Genomic DNA, 21,474 nt, shown 5'->3' with positions numbered 1-21,474 from the left:
ATGGCACGGCAAACAAGCAGACTGGATGAGAAAAAAATCTGCTGTTCGATCTGTTTGGATCTCCTGAAGGATCCGGTCACTGTTCCCTGTGGACACAGCTACTGTATGAAGTGTATTAAAAGCTACTGGGATGAAGAGGATCAGAAGAACATCCAGAGTTGCCCTCAGTGCAGACAGACCTTCATACCGAGGCCTGCTTTGAAGAAAAACACTGTCTTGGCAGAGTTAGTGGAGGAGCTGCAGAAGACTGAACTCCAAGCTTCACCTGCCGATCATGGCTATGCTGGACCTAAAGATGTGGCCTGTGATGTCTGCACTGGGAGGAAACTGAAAGCCATCAAGTCCTGTCTGCAGTGTCTGGTCTCTTACTGTGAGCAGCACCTCCAGCCTCACTATGAATCTACTGCCTTTGAGAAACACAAGCTGGTGGACACATCAAAGAGGCTTAAGAAAATCATCTGTTCTCAACACAGTGAGGTGATGAAGATATTTTGCCGCACTGATCAGCAGTGTATCTGTTATTTGTGCTCCATGGATGAACATAAAGGCCATGACACAGTTTCAGCTACAGCAGAAAGGAATAAAAAGCGGAGAGAACTTGGGGTGAGTCGAAAGAAAATCCAAGAGAGAATCCAGGACAAAGAAAAAGACATAAAGGTGCTTCAGGAGGAGGTGGAAGCCATCACTCAGTCTGCTGATAAAGCAGTGAGGGACAGTGAGAAGATCTTTAATGATGTAAAACAGCAGATCAGATCTCGTCAGAAAGCTGAAGTGTGTCGTGCAAGAGAGCTTCAGGACAGAATAGAGAATGAGATCACTGTGCTGAAGAGGAAAGATGCTGAGCTGGGGCAGCTCTTTCATACACAGGATCACACCCACTTTCTCCAGACGTACACCTCACTGTCACATGTGCATGAATCTGTTGGATCACTCAACATTAAAACATGTACTTTGCAGTACTTTGAGGATGTGATGACAGCTGTGTCAGAGTTCAAACGTAAACTACAGGAAATCCGTTTTGGCACCGCAGTCTCACAGTTAGAGGGGGAAGTGGATGCAGTAATGTCTCGACCTGAACCCAAAACCAGAGCTGAGTTCCTCGGACTATCTCAAGAACTAACGCTGGATTTTAACACAGCAAACACAAGTCTCTTATTTGAAGGGGACAAAAAAGTCAAATGTATGAGTAAAAAATTTTTATATAGTCATCACTCAGACAGATTCATCAACAGACATCAAGTCCTGAGCAGAGAGAGTCTGACTGGATGTTGTTACTGGGAGGTGGTGTGGAGTGGAGGAGCACTTTCAGTGGCAGTTTCATACAAGAATATCAGCAGAACAGGAGATGAAAGTCTGTTTGGGAACAATGACAGTTCTTGGGCACTGGAGTGTTTCAAAAATGGTTATGAACTGAGACATAACAAAATCAGAACTGTCATTTCAGGCCCTCAGTCACCCAGAATAGGAGTATACGTGGATCACAGAGCGGGTATGCTGTCGTTTTACAGTGTCTCAAAGACCATGTGTCTCCTGCACAGAGTCCAGACCACATTCACTCAGCCGCTCTACGCTGGATTTTGGCTTTATGTTGGATCGTGTGTTGAGCTGTGTGAGCTCAAATAGTCTAGAAAAAGAGGTCTCTCCTAAAGAGGTCAGGCAAAATATATAGCATAGATTATAAGTGCAGTGATGTAGCATGGGTCTGTGTTACTTGCTATAAAAATTAACAAAAACAAATAAAAGTAATTAAAAATCTTTAACTGGAGGTGAGCAGACAGTGTGTCACAGCTTCCCCATTTAAGCAAAAACAAAAATTGCCTAAAATTGATTACCTCAGTAAGTGTGTGTGATATAGATGACTTCAGATGTTGAGGATGAACTCAACTGCACAAGTCACCTGGACTGTTAAGGACAGCATAAGTGCAGGCCAGTGGGAGAGTGGGGACAATTGGATCGTCCTGGGTCATTTGAAGCAGCGTTTTGAGCTTTCTTGTATTTTAGTGTAATTTTGTATTATGGTTTATGTAACTGTCCCTGAGACAGTTAAAATAAAGTTGGTTATTTCATGTTTCTGTGATAGATTCATGCTTAATTTAGTTCATTTATTTATAACATAAGATGATAAAAGTGTAACATTAATTAAAAAACATGTCTAAAATATGTGATTACAAAATATGGGTTTGTTAAATATGTAAAGTGCTGTAAGTTTGTATGAGCTAAAGTTTGTAATTGTCACATGACCAGAGTTTGGTTGAGAGCACAACCATGGCATTGTGGAGCTAGCATGGATACATGGCTACAGATGCATCTACAGCCTCAGCGTTAATGTTATTCTGCATGTGGTCCAAGAGGCGCACACGGTATGGTTTCATGTATATTGTTTGTATAATGTTGCATACGTGTTCTACACTGGTAATGAGAGGACATTTTTGTGATATCCATTATTCTGCATTTTTCTGTTCTGCTTGCACAAGACTGTTTATGGACACTGATATGAGAGACTGATAAGCTCAAAACATTTATGTTGTAAACTTTGTGTTTCTTCAGTTTTCACGGTGTCTGAAGACAAGAGTGAGAGAGAGAGAGAGAGAGAGAGAGAGAGAAATAAATTTCCGAAGACATCAGTATGATGCGTGGCCATTCTTTGTTGGACCCCTGTAGTTACAGTTTATGTTTAGGTTCATTAGTTGGTCAGGAATTTATTCTGCATTTTGAATTGTCTAGTTTCCCCCGTTTTCCCCCCTGTGTCTTTGTCCTGCGTCCCTCTCTAGGGTGGCTGTAGCTCAGGAGGTAGAACGGGTCACCTACTGATCGGAAGGTTAGTGGTTCCATCCATGGCTCCTCTAGTCTGCATATCAAGTATCCTTGGGCAAGATACTAACCCCAAGTTGCTCTCCAATGCATTCATTGGAGTATGAAAGTAGTTAGGAAGCACTAAGTATAGAAAGAAAGAATGTGGCATGATGTATAGAGCGCTCTGAGTACTCGGGAGAGTAGAAAAGCACTATATAAGAAACAGTCCATTTACTCTCTTTGGGTTTGTGTGTGTGCGTCTTGATTTCCTTTTCTGTTCCCATGTTCCCCCTCCTTGGGTTCATTCCAGTCCTCTCCTGTCTGTCATGTTTATCTATGTTTCTGCAACTCCCCTGTCTCTTGTCCCCTCTCACTCCTTCTCTCTCGTGTCCCCTCTCGCTCCCTCTCCCTACCTGTTCCCTTGTTGCTCTCCTTGTGTTTCATCTCGTCTCCCCGTTTGCATCCCTGTTTATCCCTGGTGTGGTGTCATGGTCTTAGGTCTGCGTCTCTGTGCTTCCTGTTTTATTTTGACAGTCAAGTGTCCTGTGTTCAGTGTGTTCAGTTTTGCTTCCTCCTGTTATGTCATTATGTTTATTCACCCCAGCTGTGCTACCCGTGTGTTTCCTCTTCCCTCTTCATCCCTCTGTGTATTTATGAGGTCCCCGTGTTTGTTGTCCGTTCGTCTGTTAACCTTTCCTGCATCTCCATGTTTCATGTACTCAGTTTTTCCAGTTCAGGTTTTATGTTAGTTTCTCCCCTGGTTATTTCCTTTGTTTGGCTTGTGTTTTTGTTCTTAGCCACAATAAAGGCTCATTTTTCATTAAAGTTCAGTTCTGCCTCGTTCGTCTGCATTAGGGTCCTCACACCACAACCTCCACGCGATCTTGACAATAATGATGCTCCAGGAAGAAATAAGGCAACTGTGCATGATATGAGTTCACCCTTACAGAGTATTTTGCAGGGAAGAATGTTTAAAAAAGACAAACTGAAGCACTCATAGCAAGCAAAACTTGCTACTGACCACACAGTAAGTACCAATGCCAAGTCAATGGCTCTAGGGTGAGGATGATAGTTGGGACTTGGTTTACGCTCAGCCTATTTTGCAACAACGAGTTGAAAAATTAAAATTCCTATTTTAGATGTCTCTAAAAGAAAACCCAGTACTCTCCTAACCGTGGACCGGTCTTGTAGTCTCAGATTTTGGATGATGCCCCATCTGTTTCCTGTTGTCCATGAGTCCTCAGTGTCTATAAATTTTTCTGAGTACTTAGCTGCTTTGATTCTTGATACTTACTTTTGGATCTTTGGCTCTTTCATACAGAGGCTTGCTTATTAACCCTTTAGAGCCGGTCGGAGCGGGCACGCTCTGTTTTGCGTAACTATTTTTAAATCCCGGTACCTCTGCAACCATGTAAGCTAGCGCAATAATTTTTTTTGCATATGAAACCGGAGGAGTTGTACTTACATCTTATGCCATCAGCTTGTCCTAGGTCACGGTTTCCTTCCACATAAAGCTTTGCAAAAACTGCATAAAAAGCACTTGCAGCAACAAAAACATAATATTCCAGAAACACGCTTTGCCGATCCGATCAGCTGTTCATAACACTTCCTACGTTGGAACAGACGTCAGCGCGAACTTTTGCATGTCCGCCATTACCTGCCCGAAACCGGAAGTGACGTCATTTTCGCGGAAATGTAGTTTTTTGTTTGTTTGTTTTTACCATCAGGGCCTTATGAGCCTATACTGGTGTTTTTAAAAGTTATGTTTGACTTTATGACTTTCTGTGTCGTTTCTGGGATGCTTAGGACTCATATTGCACTGCTGGAAATAATTTATTTTGATGCAGATGCTGCTTTTTTGCAAATTTGCATTATAATATTTATTTTTGTTTTTCCTGCAGTATATAAAAATTGGTGTATTTCAAAAATAAAACTATGAAGACACTCAAAATAAATTTCCTGTGGTGGGAAACTATTTTATGCAACTTTTTTGTATTTACAGTTATGAGGGATAAGCCTCTTAAATTTCTCTAACTAGAAATATATGTTAAAAAAGCAAAAACGATTTTCAATTATTTTGTAGTTTATTGCACTTTTTTGCAATTTATGTAATTACTATGCACTTAATGCAGACATATTGTTAAAATTTGGGCTATAATGGTTGTATTGATGTATAGCAACTTGAAATGCTCCCAAAAATGGCTCCACAGCATGTAAAAATATAATATAAGCTCTGGCGGGCTTGGTTCTATGGTAGGTCTTAAAGGGTTAATTTTTGGTTTGCTTGCATGTGCAATTAGTTTCTGTAAAAAAAGAAAAAAAAAAAAAGAAGAAGCCTATTCCAGTTTGGCATGGCCTGATAAATTTCACAAAAATTAAAAAGTTAATGACAAAGGTAATGTAAAAAGCTCCCATAAAAGCATAATACTTCTTACATAAAAGATCAAAATACAGTGGAACCCCGGCTTACGAATACCCCATTTAATGAAAAATTCAAGTTATGAAGGCACTTAACGGCAATATTTCTGCCTGTGGTACGGCAAAATGCCCACATAACGAAATCCGCTGGCTGCGCCCAGAATGCCTTCCAAATCATGTGATAACCCCTTGGGTTTCGTACTTGCGTTTCGCTGTTCCACATGAAAGACTGTCAAGAGATGTATTCTAAAGACACTTCTTCAGCTGAGAGTCAGAGAGTAGAAACACACACACACGCTGCAGTTTTTACTTGCAAGGGCAGTCACAGAGCGCTCACACGAGAGTGGGGGCCCTGTGATGTGCGCTCTAATTTTGCTCTTGTCTTTATTTATAGACAAGGGTAATCAAATCAAATCAAATCACTTTTATTGCCACATCACATGTGCAGGTACATTGGTACAGCACATGTGAGTGAAATTCTTGTGTGCGAGCTTCACAAGCAACAGAGTTGTGCAAAATACAATAATGTAAACAAGCAAAATACAAGCTACATCTGAAACTAATAAATATATGTACAATATATAATAGTATATGCATTTCTGGATGTGTATACTAAATATTTTTCTACGTGTGTGTGTGTGTGTGTGTGTGTGTGTGTACACATATTTTACAAATTAAATAGAGTAAACAATAAATAAAATAAAATATACAGAGTTGAATATGTGCAAAACAGTGGCATTACTGTACAGTATGGAGTGCATAATGTTAAAGTTCCAGTAGTGAAGCTGAGGTGTCTATGACGTGTTCAGCAGTCTGATGGCCTGGTGGAAGAAGCTGTCTCTCAGTCTGCTGGTACGGGACCGGATGCTGCAGAACCTCCTTCCTGATGGAAGTAGTCTGAACAGTTTATGGCTGGGGTGACTGGAGTCCTTGATGATCCTCCCCGCTTTCCTCAGGCAGCGCTTCCTGTAGATGTCTTGGAGGGAGGGAAGCTCACCTCCAATTATCCGTTCAGAGCACCGCACTACTCGCTGGAGAGCTTTGCAGTTGTAGGCGGTGCTGTTGCCATACCAGGTGGTGATGCATCCAGTGAGGATGCTCTCAATGGCACAGTGATAGAAGGTCCTGAGGATGCGGGGGCTCATGCCGAATCTTTTCAGTCTCCTGAGAAAGAAGAGGCGCTGCTGGGCCTTCTTTCACTGTTTTACAACGTACTTTAGTGAATACGTCTGTTCATAGACAGAGGGGTGTGTGTGTGTGTGTGTGTGTGTGTGTGTGTGTGTGTGTGTGTGTGTGTGTGTGTGTGTGTGTGTGTGTGTGTGTGTGTGTGTGTGTGTGAGTGAGAGAGAGAGAGAGAGAGATTCTGAAGGAAGCGGCCCATTCACACTGAAATGATCTGAAGCTAACTGTGTGCATTTAGCCACAGTTAGCTTCAGAGAGACAGAGAGGTGATCTGATATCTGGAGATTTTTATCCTCAAAATGTGTGTGATGTATGTTAAATGTTAAGTTTTGAACCTCCAAGCTTTTAAAATCCTACTGATATTTAAAAAATAATTACTTTGTCTTAGAAGAGTGTAATTAACATAAAGTAATTTAAATAATGTTCTTACTATTTTAGAGAATTAAACTAGTTCACATAACTGTCTTTGAGAGGTGAAACGACGCAGCATGGAATTCGCATGGACCCTGTGGACACAGCTACTGTATGAATTGTATGAAAGGAGAAAGGACTGAAACGGCAAAAAGAGGTCAACTCAAGTCGTGAAAAAACTCAGGAGAGAATCAAGAACAGAGAAGGAGATGTGATGGTGCTTCTGCAGGAGGTGGAGGCCATTAATCAGTCTGCTGATAAAGCTGTGAGGGACACTGGGAGGACACTTCAACAACTATTCCTTCTCATCAAGAAAAGCATTTCTGATATCCAGCAACAGATCAGATCCCAACAGAAAACTCAGATAGATGAATACTTTACATCTATCTCAAGCCCTCCATCTTACAGAATTGGAGTGTAACTGGATCACAGAGCAGGTATTCTGTCCTTCTACAGCATCTCTAAAACCATGACTCTCCTCCATTCACTCAGCCGCTCTATGCCGGATTCAGGGCTAATCACTTCTTAGGTGAAGGCTCTTCTGCTGTGTTCTGTGACCTTGGGAAATCAGAAGCTGCTATGGAATGAACTGGAATTCTTCTGCTTTCAGTTTTTAATTACTCACCATTGTTGCTTCTCTAGCGGTTTGCATGGGCTGACTTGTGATGATGCTATTTCTGTTTTCTGTCGATGCCATTTTCTTTATAATCCTTATACTTTCTTCTTAATCTTACCTTACTGGGGCAATAACCTAGTTTTACTTGAGTTTTATTTCACTATTCTAAATCTGGTTGGTTTATTCTAATGAATTGGTTCTAACATCATTATTATCATCACAGTCAGATATTGATTTTGCTTACTTTTACATTTTCCTTGTGCAGTTTTCAGTTAATCTGTTTAACAAATAGATGCAATGCTGCTTTCACTGCATGGCCCTATGTGGATCTAAGTGTAAAACTAGGTGTCGCAGATAGTTGTTTATTTCATTTATTTTCATTTTTAACAATGCAAATGATTTCAAAAATATTACAATGATATAATGTTCATCAAATCATATGTTCACTAAATAAATGTATATTTCAATATATTTAACCATATTTTAAACATATTTAGTACATGAAAAGTCTGTTGTTCTTCCAGTGTTGTAAATAATTGAAAATTCTGAAAAACAAGCTTGCTGTAATTGCTGTAGCTCAATTATAACTAGCTTGTCTATACCATGTCAATAATTGGTAAAGTCACTTTTCTAATAACAAATGCGTTACCAAAATAACTGTTTTTCAAACATATCTCTTGGGGACAGTGAAAGTGAAGGCGATGGGGCACTTTCTGTGGCCTAGCTGGAGGCCAGCAACAAAGCAGGAGACTGACAGTGCTGACAACAAGGAAGGAGACCCTCTATAGAGTGGCATCGTATCAGAATCAGAATCACAGAATCTGGGGACATCTCAGGCCCTCCAAGGTTTGGAGGCCTATCTCCCCCTACCACCACTTCCCCTGCCAGTGGCGGACCCCCTCAGACATCGGTGCGTTGGTGGTTCTTTGTGTCCGGGGATGGGCGTCCAGGTACACACCGGCTCACTCCTTGGCGGCCGCTTATCGGGGCCTGGAGCCTGGGGCTCGCTCGGGCCACTTCGGAGGTGGGGTGCCCCCGGCCTCTCGGCCTGGGGCTCGGTCACTCAGGTGCAGCTGGCTGCCGGCGGAGCTCACGGGCGCGTCACTGCAACTCCCCCTGGCTTCTGCTCCGCGGCTGCTGAGTGAGCCCTCATCTGGGACACTCCTCAGCTCTTTCCGGGACAGTGGCGCAGCTGCCCCTCTGTTGGTCTTCCTTGGTCTCTTGTGTTCTGGGGGCCTCTGGATGTCTGGAGTTTTGATCTCCTCCACACCTGCTTCACGCCCTGGAGGACGGGGCTGTGGCCCCCCCACACCCTCTAGCAGATTATTACATGAAGGAACCTTTTAAAAAAACAAAAAACAAGCGCGTCCATGCTCACAGGTGTACACACGGGTGATCACACCCACAAACTCCACCCTTTTTGGCTCCTACCTCAAAGCACACTGTGTTCTGTTGATCTTATGTGCTGCACAATAATGTTTAACATTTAGTATTTACTGTCATATTCCCATATATCATTGTGATGTTGTTTATTCTATTACTCTTGTTCTCTTCTGCTTGCTTTCTTTTTTCTTTCTCAGCAGGTGATCCAGGTGATTGATATATGCATTTTTTTCTTCTCTGCCCGTTCTGTTGGTTTTTGTCTTTTGCCCTTCTCCCCCGTCCCTCTTCTCAGCTGTTTCTCTTTTCCTCTTTCTTTCTCCCCTTCTTTCCCCCAGTCAAGTCTGTCCCGTATTCAGTAAGTGAAAATAAAATAAACAATAAAAGGTGAATCAAATGGACCATTACGGCAAGGCTGGGATGGTCAATTTGGTAAAGTAAATCCGTTGGGCATCTTTCTTTGCCTTTAGACAACAATTCTGATGGCAAAAGAGCCAAACGGGACAGGCCAAAAAAAAAAAAAAAAAAAAAAAAAAAGAATCAGAATCACAATACTTTATTAACCGTTATGAAAGTATGTGGTTACAGTTCAATTCTATTTTAAATTTTACAGCACCAAATCACAACAACAGTCGCCTCAAGGTGCTCTATATAGTAAGGTAGACCCTATAATAATACATATGTTGCTCCAAGACAATAAGAACAGTAACAGACTGTACTAAATTAAATACAAACGATTACAAGTTACAAAATATAAGGAACAGCTCTAATATATACAGTCTATGCAACTGTGGCGTCTTTGGCAAAGGAACAAAGCATGACGTCTTGCAGTGCACTGGGACCCTCTGCAGACTCAGACTCATCATGAACAGTTTGCGCTGCGGTCCCATTCCTCCCCAAAAGTAACAGTTCTGTTGCAACAAGAACAAAAACTCTCCATCCACATATTTGAGAGAAAGCAATTAAAATAAACTAACACTCTACCCACACCACCTATTCACACAATCAAACTCTCACAAGGAATCTTTAAGGCTGCAGACCCTGAGTTGGCAATTGGGGGTTTAATAAATTTGTCCATATTTCTAGCTGCTCCATCCAGAGTGGGATGGATGCCGTCTCTCCTAACAAGACCAGGATTTCCCACAGTATAATTCACACCCCCATTAGTGAATAAATATTTCTGCCATTTTACACCATCAAACTTAGATAGCTAGGGATGAAGAACATTTTGTTCTTTAAAGAACCATTTGTAATAGCTGAAGAGCTATCCAAAAAATAAAACGTTTTTTTGACGTATGATGTTTCTTTAAAGAACCATAAAGACATCTGAAGAACCATTTAAGAAGCATAATTTTTCTGAGAGTACTTGCCATGTGTCGTAGCTCTCTTGTCCAACTAGAGCCTAGTTTGACTCCACAGCCGTCATGTTCGCAAAACTTAGGAAACCGATTCATACTACAACCAAAAGCTTAGAGTTCCTCGGTGAAACTCAGGAGAACAACATCCTCACACAGGATCAGGATCTATTTTATCTATACTTTGGACAAAGTTCTCCTTTTTGGATCTGCAAAGGCTCTGATGTGCTTTTCGATCACAAATCAGTTTCTCCTCCTCACCGTCATCTACTGGTTGTTCATGTTATAATTGCCACTCTCCTCTGCAATTATAAATAGTATCATTTGTCTACAAATTTGTTACTATAAGTACATTGCTGCATAACATTGTAGCCTTATTAACATTAAAGAAAACAAAAAAGAAATATTAATCAACTTAAAGCAAAGAATAACTTTACGAATATTGCTTTTTAGTCTGTAACAGAAAAGATTTAAAGTGCATGTAGTCACAGTGAAGCCAAGCTACATACACTGGTTATATTTCCTTGTCTTAGCTTTCGGGAGACTTTGGTTTGTCTCATTATCTCTGTCTCTCTCCGCCTTTCTTTTTGTTAACTGTTAAATATTTTTCCATTTATCTTGAGGGTTTGTTTACTGCTAGAGGTGGGCGGATCGATCCAAATAGTATCAATACCAACTCTGCTATTGGTATTTGATTGATACTAGCACAATTGAATCGATCCTTCAGGTTCAGTATGCAGCCCACTGAACTGTGTTAATTATTTCTTTGTAAAAAATAAACCTCAAACTTGCACTTTGAAAAATGTTTGAACCTTTATGTGTGCTTTAGAGACCAGAAAAATGTACATTCCAGGTCTCCAAAAACCCAGTTTCAAAACACATGAAAAGGTGAAAGGTGTGTTTTGTTGTGTTAACTAATTGTTGTGGAAAGTAACAATCACAGTGATATAGTTGTGTTGTGGTGGACCACTGGAAGGCTCCACTCACACCCAGTTCTCAGGAAGTGTTGTTGCTGTGTTTTGGAGGCAAAGTGTTCAGTTCTGTGGTGATGAGTAATAAACGAGCAGTGTTTATCGAGAGCTCTCGGGTCGTCTGTGTTTACCTCCACAGTGTTTAAATTGTGTTCAAAATTTGCAAATAGTGAATTCATCTCATAAGTCATGGCACACTACTTTCCTCCAATTAGCTGCCCGAATAACTTCTGCAATACTGGCCCTGCATTTACTTTGTATTAGATTGATACCAACATTTGTACTGTGAATGAGGGAAATTGTGAATGTTGAATTTTCTTGTTGAAATGTCCAGGCACGTATATACATGTTAAATGACAAGATATACATGTTCAAATAGCATCAACTAACAAAAAAACTTCAGTTTTTAATTTCTATATGATAATTCAACAATAGGAGCAAGTAGTCTGATGTCCTGTGATTATTATGAAGATATAATTTAAAATACAATAACACGTTATGTTTTTGTACAAAGTATCAGTATCGGATCAGTATCGGCGACACCACCCTGAATTTTGCTTGGTATTGGATCAGAAAGGAAATCAGTGGTATGGCACATCACTATTTACTGCACTTTCATTTCTCCTGCTCTGTGCTGTGCGTGCACATGCTTGGTGCAAAAATAAACCCTGCCACCTACTGTAGTGGATGTGCAATTACAGTTTATTCTAGTATGGCGATAAAAGCATCTTCCCATACCCCCTGACATCGGCCCCACTGTTTGAGAAAGACTGCTCTAGAGAAAGACCGGGCAGCATGGTGGCACGGTGGTTAGCACTGTTGCCGCACAGCAAGAAGGTCCTGAGTTCAATTCCACCATCAGGCCGGGGTCTTTCTGTGTGGAGTTTGCATGGTAAATGGTAAATGGCCTGTATTTATATAGCGCCTTACTAGTCCCTAAGGACCCCAAAGCGCTTTACATATCCAGTCATCCACCCATTCACACACTGGTGATGGCAAGCTACATTGTAGCCACAGCCACCCTGGGGTGCACTGACAGAGGCGAGGCTGCCGGACACTGGCGCCACCGGGCCCTCTGACCACCACCAGTAGGCAACGGGTGAAGTGTCTTGCCCAAGGACACAACGACCGAGACTGTCCAAGCCGGGGCTCGAACCGGCAACCTTCCGATTACAAGACTAACTCCCAACTCTTGAGCCACGATCGCCCCACATGTTTGCATGTTCTCCCCGTGTTTGCGTGGGTTCTCTCTGGGTACTCCGGCTTCCTCCCACCGTCCAAAGACATGCAGCTTGTGGGGATAGGTTAATTGGATAATCCAAATTGCCACTAGGTGTGAATGTGCGAGTGAATGTGAGTGTGAATGGTTGTCTGTCCCTATATGTTAGCCCTGCGACAGACTGGCGACCTGTCCAGGGTGTACCCCGCCTTTCGCCCTATGACAGCTGGGATAGGCTCCAGCGCCCCCCGCGACCCTGAAAAGGATAAGCGGAAGCGGATGGATGGATGCTCTAGAGTCTTTAGCTGACAGTACAGAGAGGCGTGAGGTGGTTATTGTGATTAGGAGCTATATAAATAATCTGAAACTGAATTCAAATAAACAGTCCAAAAACAAAACAAAATAAAAAGTTGCAGTAAAATATTTTCAATAATTTATCTTTTACTCAGTTGTCTTAATGAGTTTGGTAGTGATAGTGTTAATTTGTCAAAAACAAGTTTAATAAATAAATTAATCAAATTATGATGTGCCTTTAGAGTTCTATTCCATGGAATAAAGTCCTCTATGTTTTACACTGTATTAGTTCGAGTTTAATATGTGCATACATCTACAGTGTTTTTATTCTTCTAAGAACATAATTACTCAGATGGATAAATACATTCTACTACAAATTTTATAATTTTTTAATCATTTATTGTGTTGTGCTTTGCAAAGACAATAAGAATCATTTCAGTTTTTCATGTGAAGCAGTAATTGAGAAACTAAGCAGCTTTAATGTGAAGGAAAAGAAATGCTAATATTGCCGTGGTAACCAGAATGTTACTACTGTTCTATGCTCTAATGACATCATGCTCCTTCATGATGTCATTTGAGTTTAACACACATGATGTCACTCAGATGGCTTTGATGTCTGGAATCCTTTCATCTTTCTTTATTCTTAAATATAGGTTTGGACTCATTTCACAGCACTTGGTTCCTCCATAAAACAGGTATTTTATGCTTTACTGCTACGTTTCGTAAAAAGCGGCACAACGTTTGTATTACAAATTTTCTTTCTCTTCTACTGAACTGACTATAAGCAGACATGCCCCTCCTGCTTTTGTCTGCGATTTCGTGGGCTGCTAGACGTGCTGCAAATGTCATCAGATCAAGTCTTGGATTTGATCATCCTGATTCATCCACTGCCCACCAAACAAAAGGTGTGCCATGTGACGTAGCTCCACCAGACTACTGTCCAACTAATGGTCAGTTTGACCCCACACTCTTCAGCTACACAAAACTTAGGTCACTGACTCATTCTACAACCAAAGGGTTGGAGTTAGTCAGTGAAAATCAGGGAAACAAAACAGAAAATACTCACACAGAATCAGAAAAATCTATTTTATCTGGAGTTTGCACAAAACTCTCATATTTCTCTTCCCTACCAAGAGCTGCTGCTCTGTCTGTGGGTCGTGCAATAATTTACATCACCAGGACAACAATCAATAATTCATGCAGGGCAGTTGTGGCGATGTTTAACATGCTCCTGGCAACAATTAGACGCTCTTTTTCTTGGTTTTGGGAAAGAATTGCAGCTCTGATTTCCAGAATCAGAATGGCTGCAAAACAACTGGTGGCAACAAAAGTTGCTTTTACCTCTCGTGGAAGCAAGATAGTAATTCCACTTTTTATGGTAATCACATTCACACCAATTGCAATTTTCCATGCAATACTTAAGACTTTAGTAAAACTTACTAACTTAAAAAATGAACAGGCGAAAAATGAAAAATGTGAAATTTTAATTTCCATGGCCTGTAACAAAAGGGCAAACAATGAAAGTGTTGGATGCTGGATTTTCAAAGACAAGAATCTGATTTTTAGATGCATTAAGCCTCAATATCACCAAGCGAAAAGCTTAAATTCGCTTGATTGGTACCATATCGAAGGAAGACTTGTGGAAGTGGCTTGTGTCAAAGATCGAAAGAAGCGCCAGGGAGTCTCTTACAAGTTTTTGTAAGAGACTCCCTGGAGAAATCCAGCAAACCAAACTTGCTGTAAACCCCCCAAATTGGCTCAATCTTAATTAGGCTGTAATGATGTTATTTAGGCTCTTATCATACAAACAACAGTTAAAAATGGTTTATCTTACAGGTAAACTAACCCAACCAGTCGCGACAGATGGCTGCCCCTCACTGAGTTTGGTTCTGTCAGAGGTTTCTTCCTGTTAAAAGGGAGTTTTTCCTCTCCGCCATTGCCTAGTGCTTGCTCATAGGGGATCATTAGATCGTTGGGATGCTCTCTAATACTTTAGGGTCTTTACCTGACAGTATAGGTGACTGTTGTTGTGATGTTGAGCTATAGAAATCATTTTAAATTCAAATAAACATTATTTTAAAAAAAGAAAAGAAAAAAGATTTGCATATTTTTTAAGCGATATCAGTGTCACAATAAAACTCAGTTGTTCATATAGAGTGTTGCTGTTTTGCACTCCAATAGCAAGCCGGAACCATGAGTGCCACAGATACCACAGATAAGCTTATACAGTATGTATGTCAGAGGACAAGATACTTTGATGTTTCCCACTCCTTTGGGTATCATCAGTGGTGATATATAGCTTTTTTAATCACAGCAGTGCTATCTGCCGAGTCAAACTGAAGCACCCGATTCTTCAATAGAGTAGAGAGAAACATAAAATGGCAGTCTGTAGAGAAACACTGTGACCAAAAATACAGCTCATCAAGAAATAGGTAATTGAGACAGTGGAGTGTTGGAGTGGCCAGTCACATCTGGAAAAAGTTCCTTTTTGCAGTCCACCCTGCCTCTTTCAAAGAATTGACTATGTGCACGTTAGCATATGCTACTTCCGGTGCGGAAACTCCTGTGGGGAGCTTTGTTTCCGGTGTCCTATTCGCGCCCTGTTTACGCTCCAAAACAAGTTAAGCAAATGAATGAATCAAGCGGCGATTTGCATTTCTATAGATGTCTTGGGCATTTACCCAATATGTCTGTAAATGATGTTCATCGACTTGTCAATATTTTTTCCCCGCGCCTCAGGGCAAAAGAGAAAATGGATTCAAATGTTATATTTCTCAGCTGTCCCTCGTTTATCGCAGGTGTTATGTTCTAGAAATAACCAGCGATAGGTGAAATCAAGTAGCCAATTTTATTTTTTGACGAAGCAAAACATTTGGTGGACATCGTGGACATACAGTACTGCACTTCAGAGTCACACTGCTAGCGATCAATGCAGCGATTCTGTACTGTACAGGAGAGACGTCACGGAGGAGATCGTCTGCAGCGATCAGGACGCAGGACACAATGTGACGTAAAAAAAAAAAAAGTAAGCATGCAAACTTGCACTAAAAAAATCTGCGAAACAGCGAGGTGAAAGGTGAACCGCGTTATAGCGAAGGACCGCTGTAATTTTGAAGGTAAGTCACAACATACCCTTCGTACATACTAATGTATAGAAACCCTTACCAGCAATCATTCATTTTTTGTGTGGCTTTTTTCACGGTTTGTTAACATGCTGTGTAGGTGTGTACTTGACTAGCTGATCTCGACATAACGGGGAAACATCTGGTTTGACTATTCTTCACCTGTAGTTTGAATGCTGAACATTTGCCTGTTTAAATCATAAGACCAGTCACTATACAGAGATGTGCTTCTGAATGTGGACGATGTGTCTTCTGCTGCAGTAATGCAGTTCTGCTTGTGTTGAGTGATGTAAACAACTGATCGATCTAAACTCTTTAAACGTCAAAATTGATCATTAGATTTTTTTTCTTTTATTTTAGAAAAAAGTCGCTAAGGGGTCTGAAAACTCGCTAAATATAGCGACAAAGTCGCTAAGTTGGCAACACTGCTCCCCTCCCTCTCCTGTTGCTACTTTAATCATGAAACTGATCAATGATCAGCTGATCGGCTTTTCCCTCTTGTTTATTTATCGTCTGCTTTGCGCCAGAAAGAGGAAACCACCGGATGTCACGTTAAACAACAGCAGCACGTTTGATCAGCTGTTGTTAGAATTTATTTAATATTAATTTCTAGTATCAGCTGATGTTTGCTGGAGCCACAGCTGTAAAGCTGCTGGTCATGATATGGTTTGGTTATCTGGTGAGAGGGAAACATGAAGATGAAACCAGGAGATGTCCTTACTGAATCATCAGAGCTGAACAGGTGATGGAGAAACAGGTTTACCTTTTAGGTGACATGAATGAGTTGAAGGGAAGTTATGAACTGTTTCTGAGAGACAAATAACACCAGGATCCTTTTCTATGTAGCTGACAGCTGGTAACTGTGCAGGGGCGGGTATAGCAAAGTTTTGCCAGGGGGCCAGGTGGGGTGGGGGCATTAACAGGGAAAGGGGGGCACAAAGAAATACTTTCTTATTCTCATTTAAAATATCTAGCTTTTAATAAATAATTATCTGAGTCTTACAACAAACGATTGATAGATTGATACATATATACCATCAAGACAGTGTACATCACTGTCACAACAGTGTTTGTTTTCATTCAAAGGCTTTATGATTTTTGCTATAATGGTGGGCCGGTCTCTAGTCAAAATGCCCGGGCTGATTTTTTGTCCCAGTCCAGCCCTGTATGCAGCTCATCTGCAGTCTGGTGTTGCCTACATCTTCCTATTTGGAAGGCAGAATTTCTGAGTTCTGAGTACATTTAAAAGCACCACGACTGCAGTTTTTGTGTTGGATGTAAAAAGCGCACATGACGCTGTAACGTAGGCTAGAATCATGGCGGTGGTCAACGACGGTCCAGGCGTGGGATTTCTCTCGTGGAAATATGCACATTATTTTTTCCCTTGGTAGGTGGCGCAGTGCACTTGTGGCAAGTAAGCAAGCTAGAAGACTGGCACTCTTGCTGGGTATCCAGTTAGCAACACATTAACAAGAGAAGTCTGAGTAAAACCAAAGTTACTTTCCCTAGTAACTAGTTACTTTGAAAGTAACGAGTAACTTGAAGTAACTGAGTTACTTTTGATGGAAGTAACTAGTAATGTAACTAAGTTACTAATTTAAAGTAACTTACCCAACACTGGGTCTGTTGTGGTCTAATGATCGTAGCGTATGTCTGTACGTATTTTTGCATGTTCTTTCTCTCTTCCTGCACAAGTGGACCAATGTTGATCAACTTTTGCATAAACATTGACTGGGGCTCTGTGATTGCTAACATCTGTACTGCCGACACAAATATTTGTTTACCAACCCTATAGGTTTGTATATGTTACAGTTAAGTTGAGCAACTAATAGAATGTCATTGCATAGAATGGAACGTGAGATTAGAATAGTGTGACACAACATAATGTATCATAGCATCATGCTGTATGCTGGATTTGGTGTGTGGTAGTAACAGGTAAATGAACTTTTTTTTTTTAAATTATTTAAATATATATGAGTGCTTGTGTATAAATACACAAACAATACACACATGCTTTCAATTGTGTAATTTAAGTGATCTAGGTAGCTCTGTTTTGGAAGTTCAGTTAACTCTAGAAATGTGTTTTAGAGTTTGTACGTGCTTTGTCTCTAGGAGCCACAGCATATATTTATATATAAACATATATAAATAAACCACTTTTTTTTTTACATTAGTAATTCCTTTTGTGCATAATTTTATATTATTGTTAATAATAAATTAATTAAAGCAACAAAACAACCTGAAGAGTTGGTTTGGAGTCAAAAGATCCGGATCTTTTTAGTGAGTTGAGCCGAAAGAGCCGGTTCTCTAAAAAGAGCCGGAAATCCCATCACTAGTGCTGTGCTCAGTCGCCTAGTGCCTGAGCTCGGATCATACCAAAATTAGGGGGGATTTACGACTGTGCGCTATGTGCTTCGAATATTGTGTGTAGTTTTTGTTTTATACAGTTGTCAGTCAGGCATCTAACTATGAAACAAATTGCACTCCAAAAGACCCCGGGCTTCTGAAAAAATGACCCGGGCTTAAGCCCAGTAAGACACCCCCCCCCCCCCCCCCCCCCCCACTCCGCCGATGGTTGACTCCAAATCTCCCGACCACTGTGTCGATCTGAGAAAGCAAGCCCAAGACAAGACCGAGGGATCTGAGTCCGTCGAAACCAAGACAAGACCAAGACCATGTAAAAGCAAGCCCAAGACAAGACCGGTCTTCAGAGTCCTTTCTTAAACGAAACTCGTGTCTCCCCAGACCCACTGAGTTACATGTTCACACCACCTCCACAGTCATGTTTGAAGGTAGATCTAAATGTTAAACAGGGTTTATCTGTCAGCATGGGGAACAAATGTATTTCTTCAGTGGAAGAAAGAGTCTGCACGGGAAGGCAGGAAACCCACAAATCTTTTCTATGTTCTTCAGCTGTACTGAAGAAAATAGTCTGAAATACTTTCTTTAAAATAAAAAACTACTACAACTGTTTAATACACTGCTTAATATTATCTTAATGTACTTCATTCTTGTATTTCAGTGTTTCCTGCTCATACACTTTGGTTTGCAGGTTTATTAGTGGCTCCCGCAGCTCATTTTTGATTGCTCAGACAATAATGTTAACAGGAAAAGGAAGAATTCCTTTTTAACAGGAAGAGGCCTCCTCAGCAACAGGATCAGGGAAATGCTGCCATCTGCTGGAAGTGTTTCAGGTTTGAAAGGAAAAGAAAAGAGAAAAGAGGAGCCTTAACCACACCAACCCTGACTGTAAGCTTTCACACACATGAAAAAACAAAACATTGATGTTGACATTATACATTTAAATGTTGATCGTCTAAACTCAGTTTTTAAACTGTGTCACCTCTCTGTGGTATGTTCGATGCTCACCTCTTCTTCAGCTTTCCTGCTCTTTTGGTATCTCGTCAATCTGCTGCAGTCTGCAGATGTGAACCCAGTGTGGGAACTAAAACTGTCACCATGTAATATACCAGCTTGCATATGACTGCTTCACCAACATTGTGGTTTTATACAGCTGCTTAAAATAAAGACAAAAAAGAGGTTTAACAAAGATGAAGAGCTCAAACTTCAAGTGTGCATTTACATTTAAGCCCTTTTTATTTAATATTATAAGTGTGTTTTTCTTCCTTTCAAGTTGCTTCCTAAAGCCTTAAAAGATTACTTGAAATTGGTTCAAGAGACTTTTAAATGATCTGTTTTGTGCCCATTTTAATGAATCAGTTCTTTTGGCCACTTAGGATCACATGTGAACATGTGTGACCAACCAAGATGGGCAGTAAGGCGTAATCCGATTACTTTTTCCAGGTAACGAGTAATGTAAGGGATTACTATTGCAAACCGGGTAATTAGATTACCGTTATTTTCCCGTAAGCACACTGCATTACTGCGTTACTAAAACCGTGACTTTTTTGCGAGTGTCTCATGACAATGACGTAAGCCAGTGTGACGTTCGTGACAACAGCTGTGTGCAGATCAACAATGGTGCTGGAGAGAGTATGAGCCTGCAGCATTTAAAGCGTGGAAGTACTGACCTTACTTTGAGTTTGATTCCATAAAAAGTGACAAAAACATTAGCGTCCGCTGTTCACCTGTGTTGGTCAAGTTACTTGAAAAATTAATCAATAACTAATTACCGATTACTCCCCCAAAAAAGTAATCCTGTTACTTTACTGATTACTTATTTTCAAAAGTAATTAATTACTTAGTTACTTAGTTACTTTTTAAAAACACGATTTACAACCTGAATAGGTGATAAAGCGATAGATCTTTCAGCCCAATTCTACTTTTTCTACATAATCCATCATACAAAATGTAATCAAATGGAAAAGTCTCTTTTTAAAACTTGTTTTATTAGTTTTAATCTTTTAACTTTATGCATCAAGCAAACATTAAATTATATGCAACATTCTCTGACTTGAAGAAATTTGTTTAACATTTAAACTTATTTTCTGCACATTCCAGCACATAAAATATATTTTTTTGTGTGTTTACACTCAGTCTTTCAAATAGATGCAAGTAAAACACAGCAGAAAATAAATAACATCAAAGACTAGCGGTCCTGTTGCTCTATTTTCACCTGTAAAGTAGGAGTTGCATAGGCGGAGGTTTACCCCGGTGCAGGTGTGCCACAGCGGTCAGTGGAAGAATCCGCGAGTTTCCCTGTGAATTTTCCATTACGTCATAGCGCACTCGGTGCTTGCTTGGAAGTTTAGGGTTTTTTTTAAAAAGAAGTTTTCTTCCCACGCACGATGGACGCTAATGTTTTTGTCACTTTTTATGGAATCAAACTCAAAGTAAGGTCAGTACTTCCACGCTTTAAACGCTGCACGCTCATACTCTCTCCCGCACTCGATATATTATCCATTGTTGATCTGCACACAGCTGTTGTCACGAACGTCGCACTCGCTTACGTCACTGTCATGAGACATTCTTGCAAAAAAATCACGGTTTTAGTAACGCAGTAACGCAGCGTTCCTACGGGAAAGTAACGGTAATCTAATTACCGTTTTTGCAATAGTAATCCCTTACTTTACTTGTTACCTGAAAAAAGTGATCAGATTACAGTAACGCGTTACTGCCCATCTCTGCTGTTCACTGCGTGGGAAGAAAACTTCTTTTAACAGCAAAAAACCCACTTAACTTCCGAGCAAGCACTGAATATGCCACGACGTAATGGAAAATTCACAGACAAACCTCTGCCTGCTATACAGGTGAAAATAGAGCTCTATTTTCACCTGTATAGCAGGCAGAGGTTTGCCCTGGTGCAGGTGTGCCGCAGCGGTCAGTGGAAGAATCTGTGTGAGTTTGTCTGTGAATTTTCCATTACGTCGTGGCATATTCAGTGCTTGCTCGGAAGTTAAGTTTTTGGGCCTAGGTCCATCTCCAGGACTGAGTATATACGCAGAATGGTACAATGGTATACGACGGTTTCTGTCATACAGGGTGGCAAAGTGGTATTGATTTTCATAGTGCTGACATAATGCCTGGTAGTCTCCACTGATGCCCTGTGGTATCGTTTCTGCGTAGAAAAATTCAATGCATGGTTTAAAGTCAGTAGTGATCTCTCCATAGAAGACAACACTTTTTAAGTTAAACAGTGATAAAAATAAATAAATAAATGAATCAATTATCCACATCCTTCCTTTGAGACAGCTCTCACAGCAAAGTAGAAGGTAGACTGAACCTTTCTTCTGAAAGTGAGGGTTGGAGTTAA

At 40.6% G+C, this 21,474-nt stretch overlaps 1 protein-coding gene across 1 annotated transcript; it reads left to right on the top strand.

Moving 5' to 3' along the window:
• Nucleotides 1-7,269, top strand: LOC146665697 (E3 ubiquitin/ISG15 ligase TRIM25-like). Its single transcript, XM_085411192.1, has 2 exons — nt 1-771; nt 7,213-7,269. The coding sequence occupies exons 1-2, from the start codon at nt 1-3 to the stop codon at nt 7,267-7,269; spliced, it is 828 nt and encodes a 275-aa protein (XP_085267318.1).
• Nucleotides 7,270-21,474: the final 14,205 nt, after the last annotated feature.

The sequence above is a fragment of the Rhamphochromis longiceps genome, linkage group LG7 (assembly GCF_057381845.1).
Source record: "Rhamphochromis longiceps isolate RC_006_pf linkage group LG7, R_longiceps_female_GT1.1, whole genome shotgun sequence".
Lineage (NCBI taxonomy): Eukaryota > Metazoa > Chordata > Actinopteri > Cichliformes > Cichlidae > Rhamphochromis > Rhamphochromis longiceps.
The sequence above is the reverse complement of the archived record's forward strand: the minus strand, read 5'-3'. Positions and strand labels throughout refer to the sequence as shown.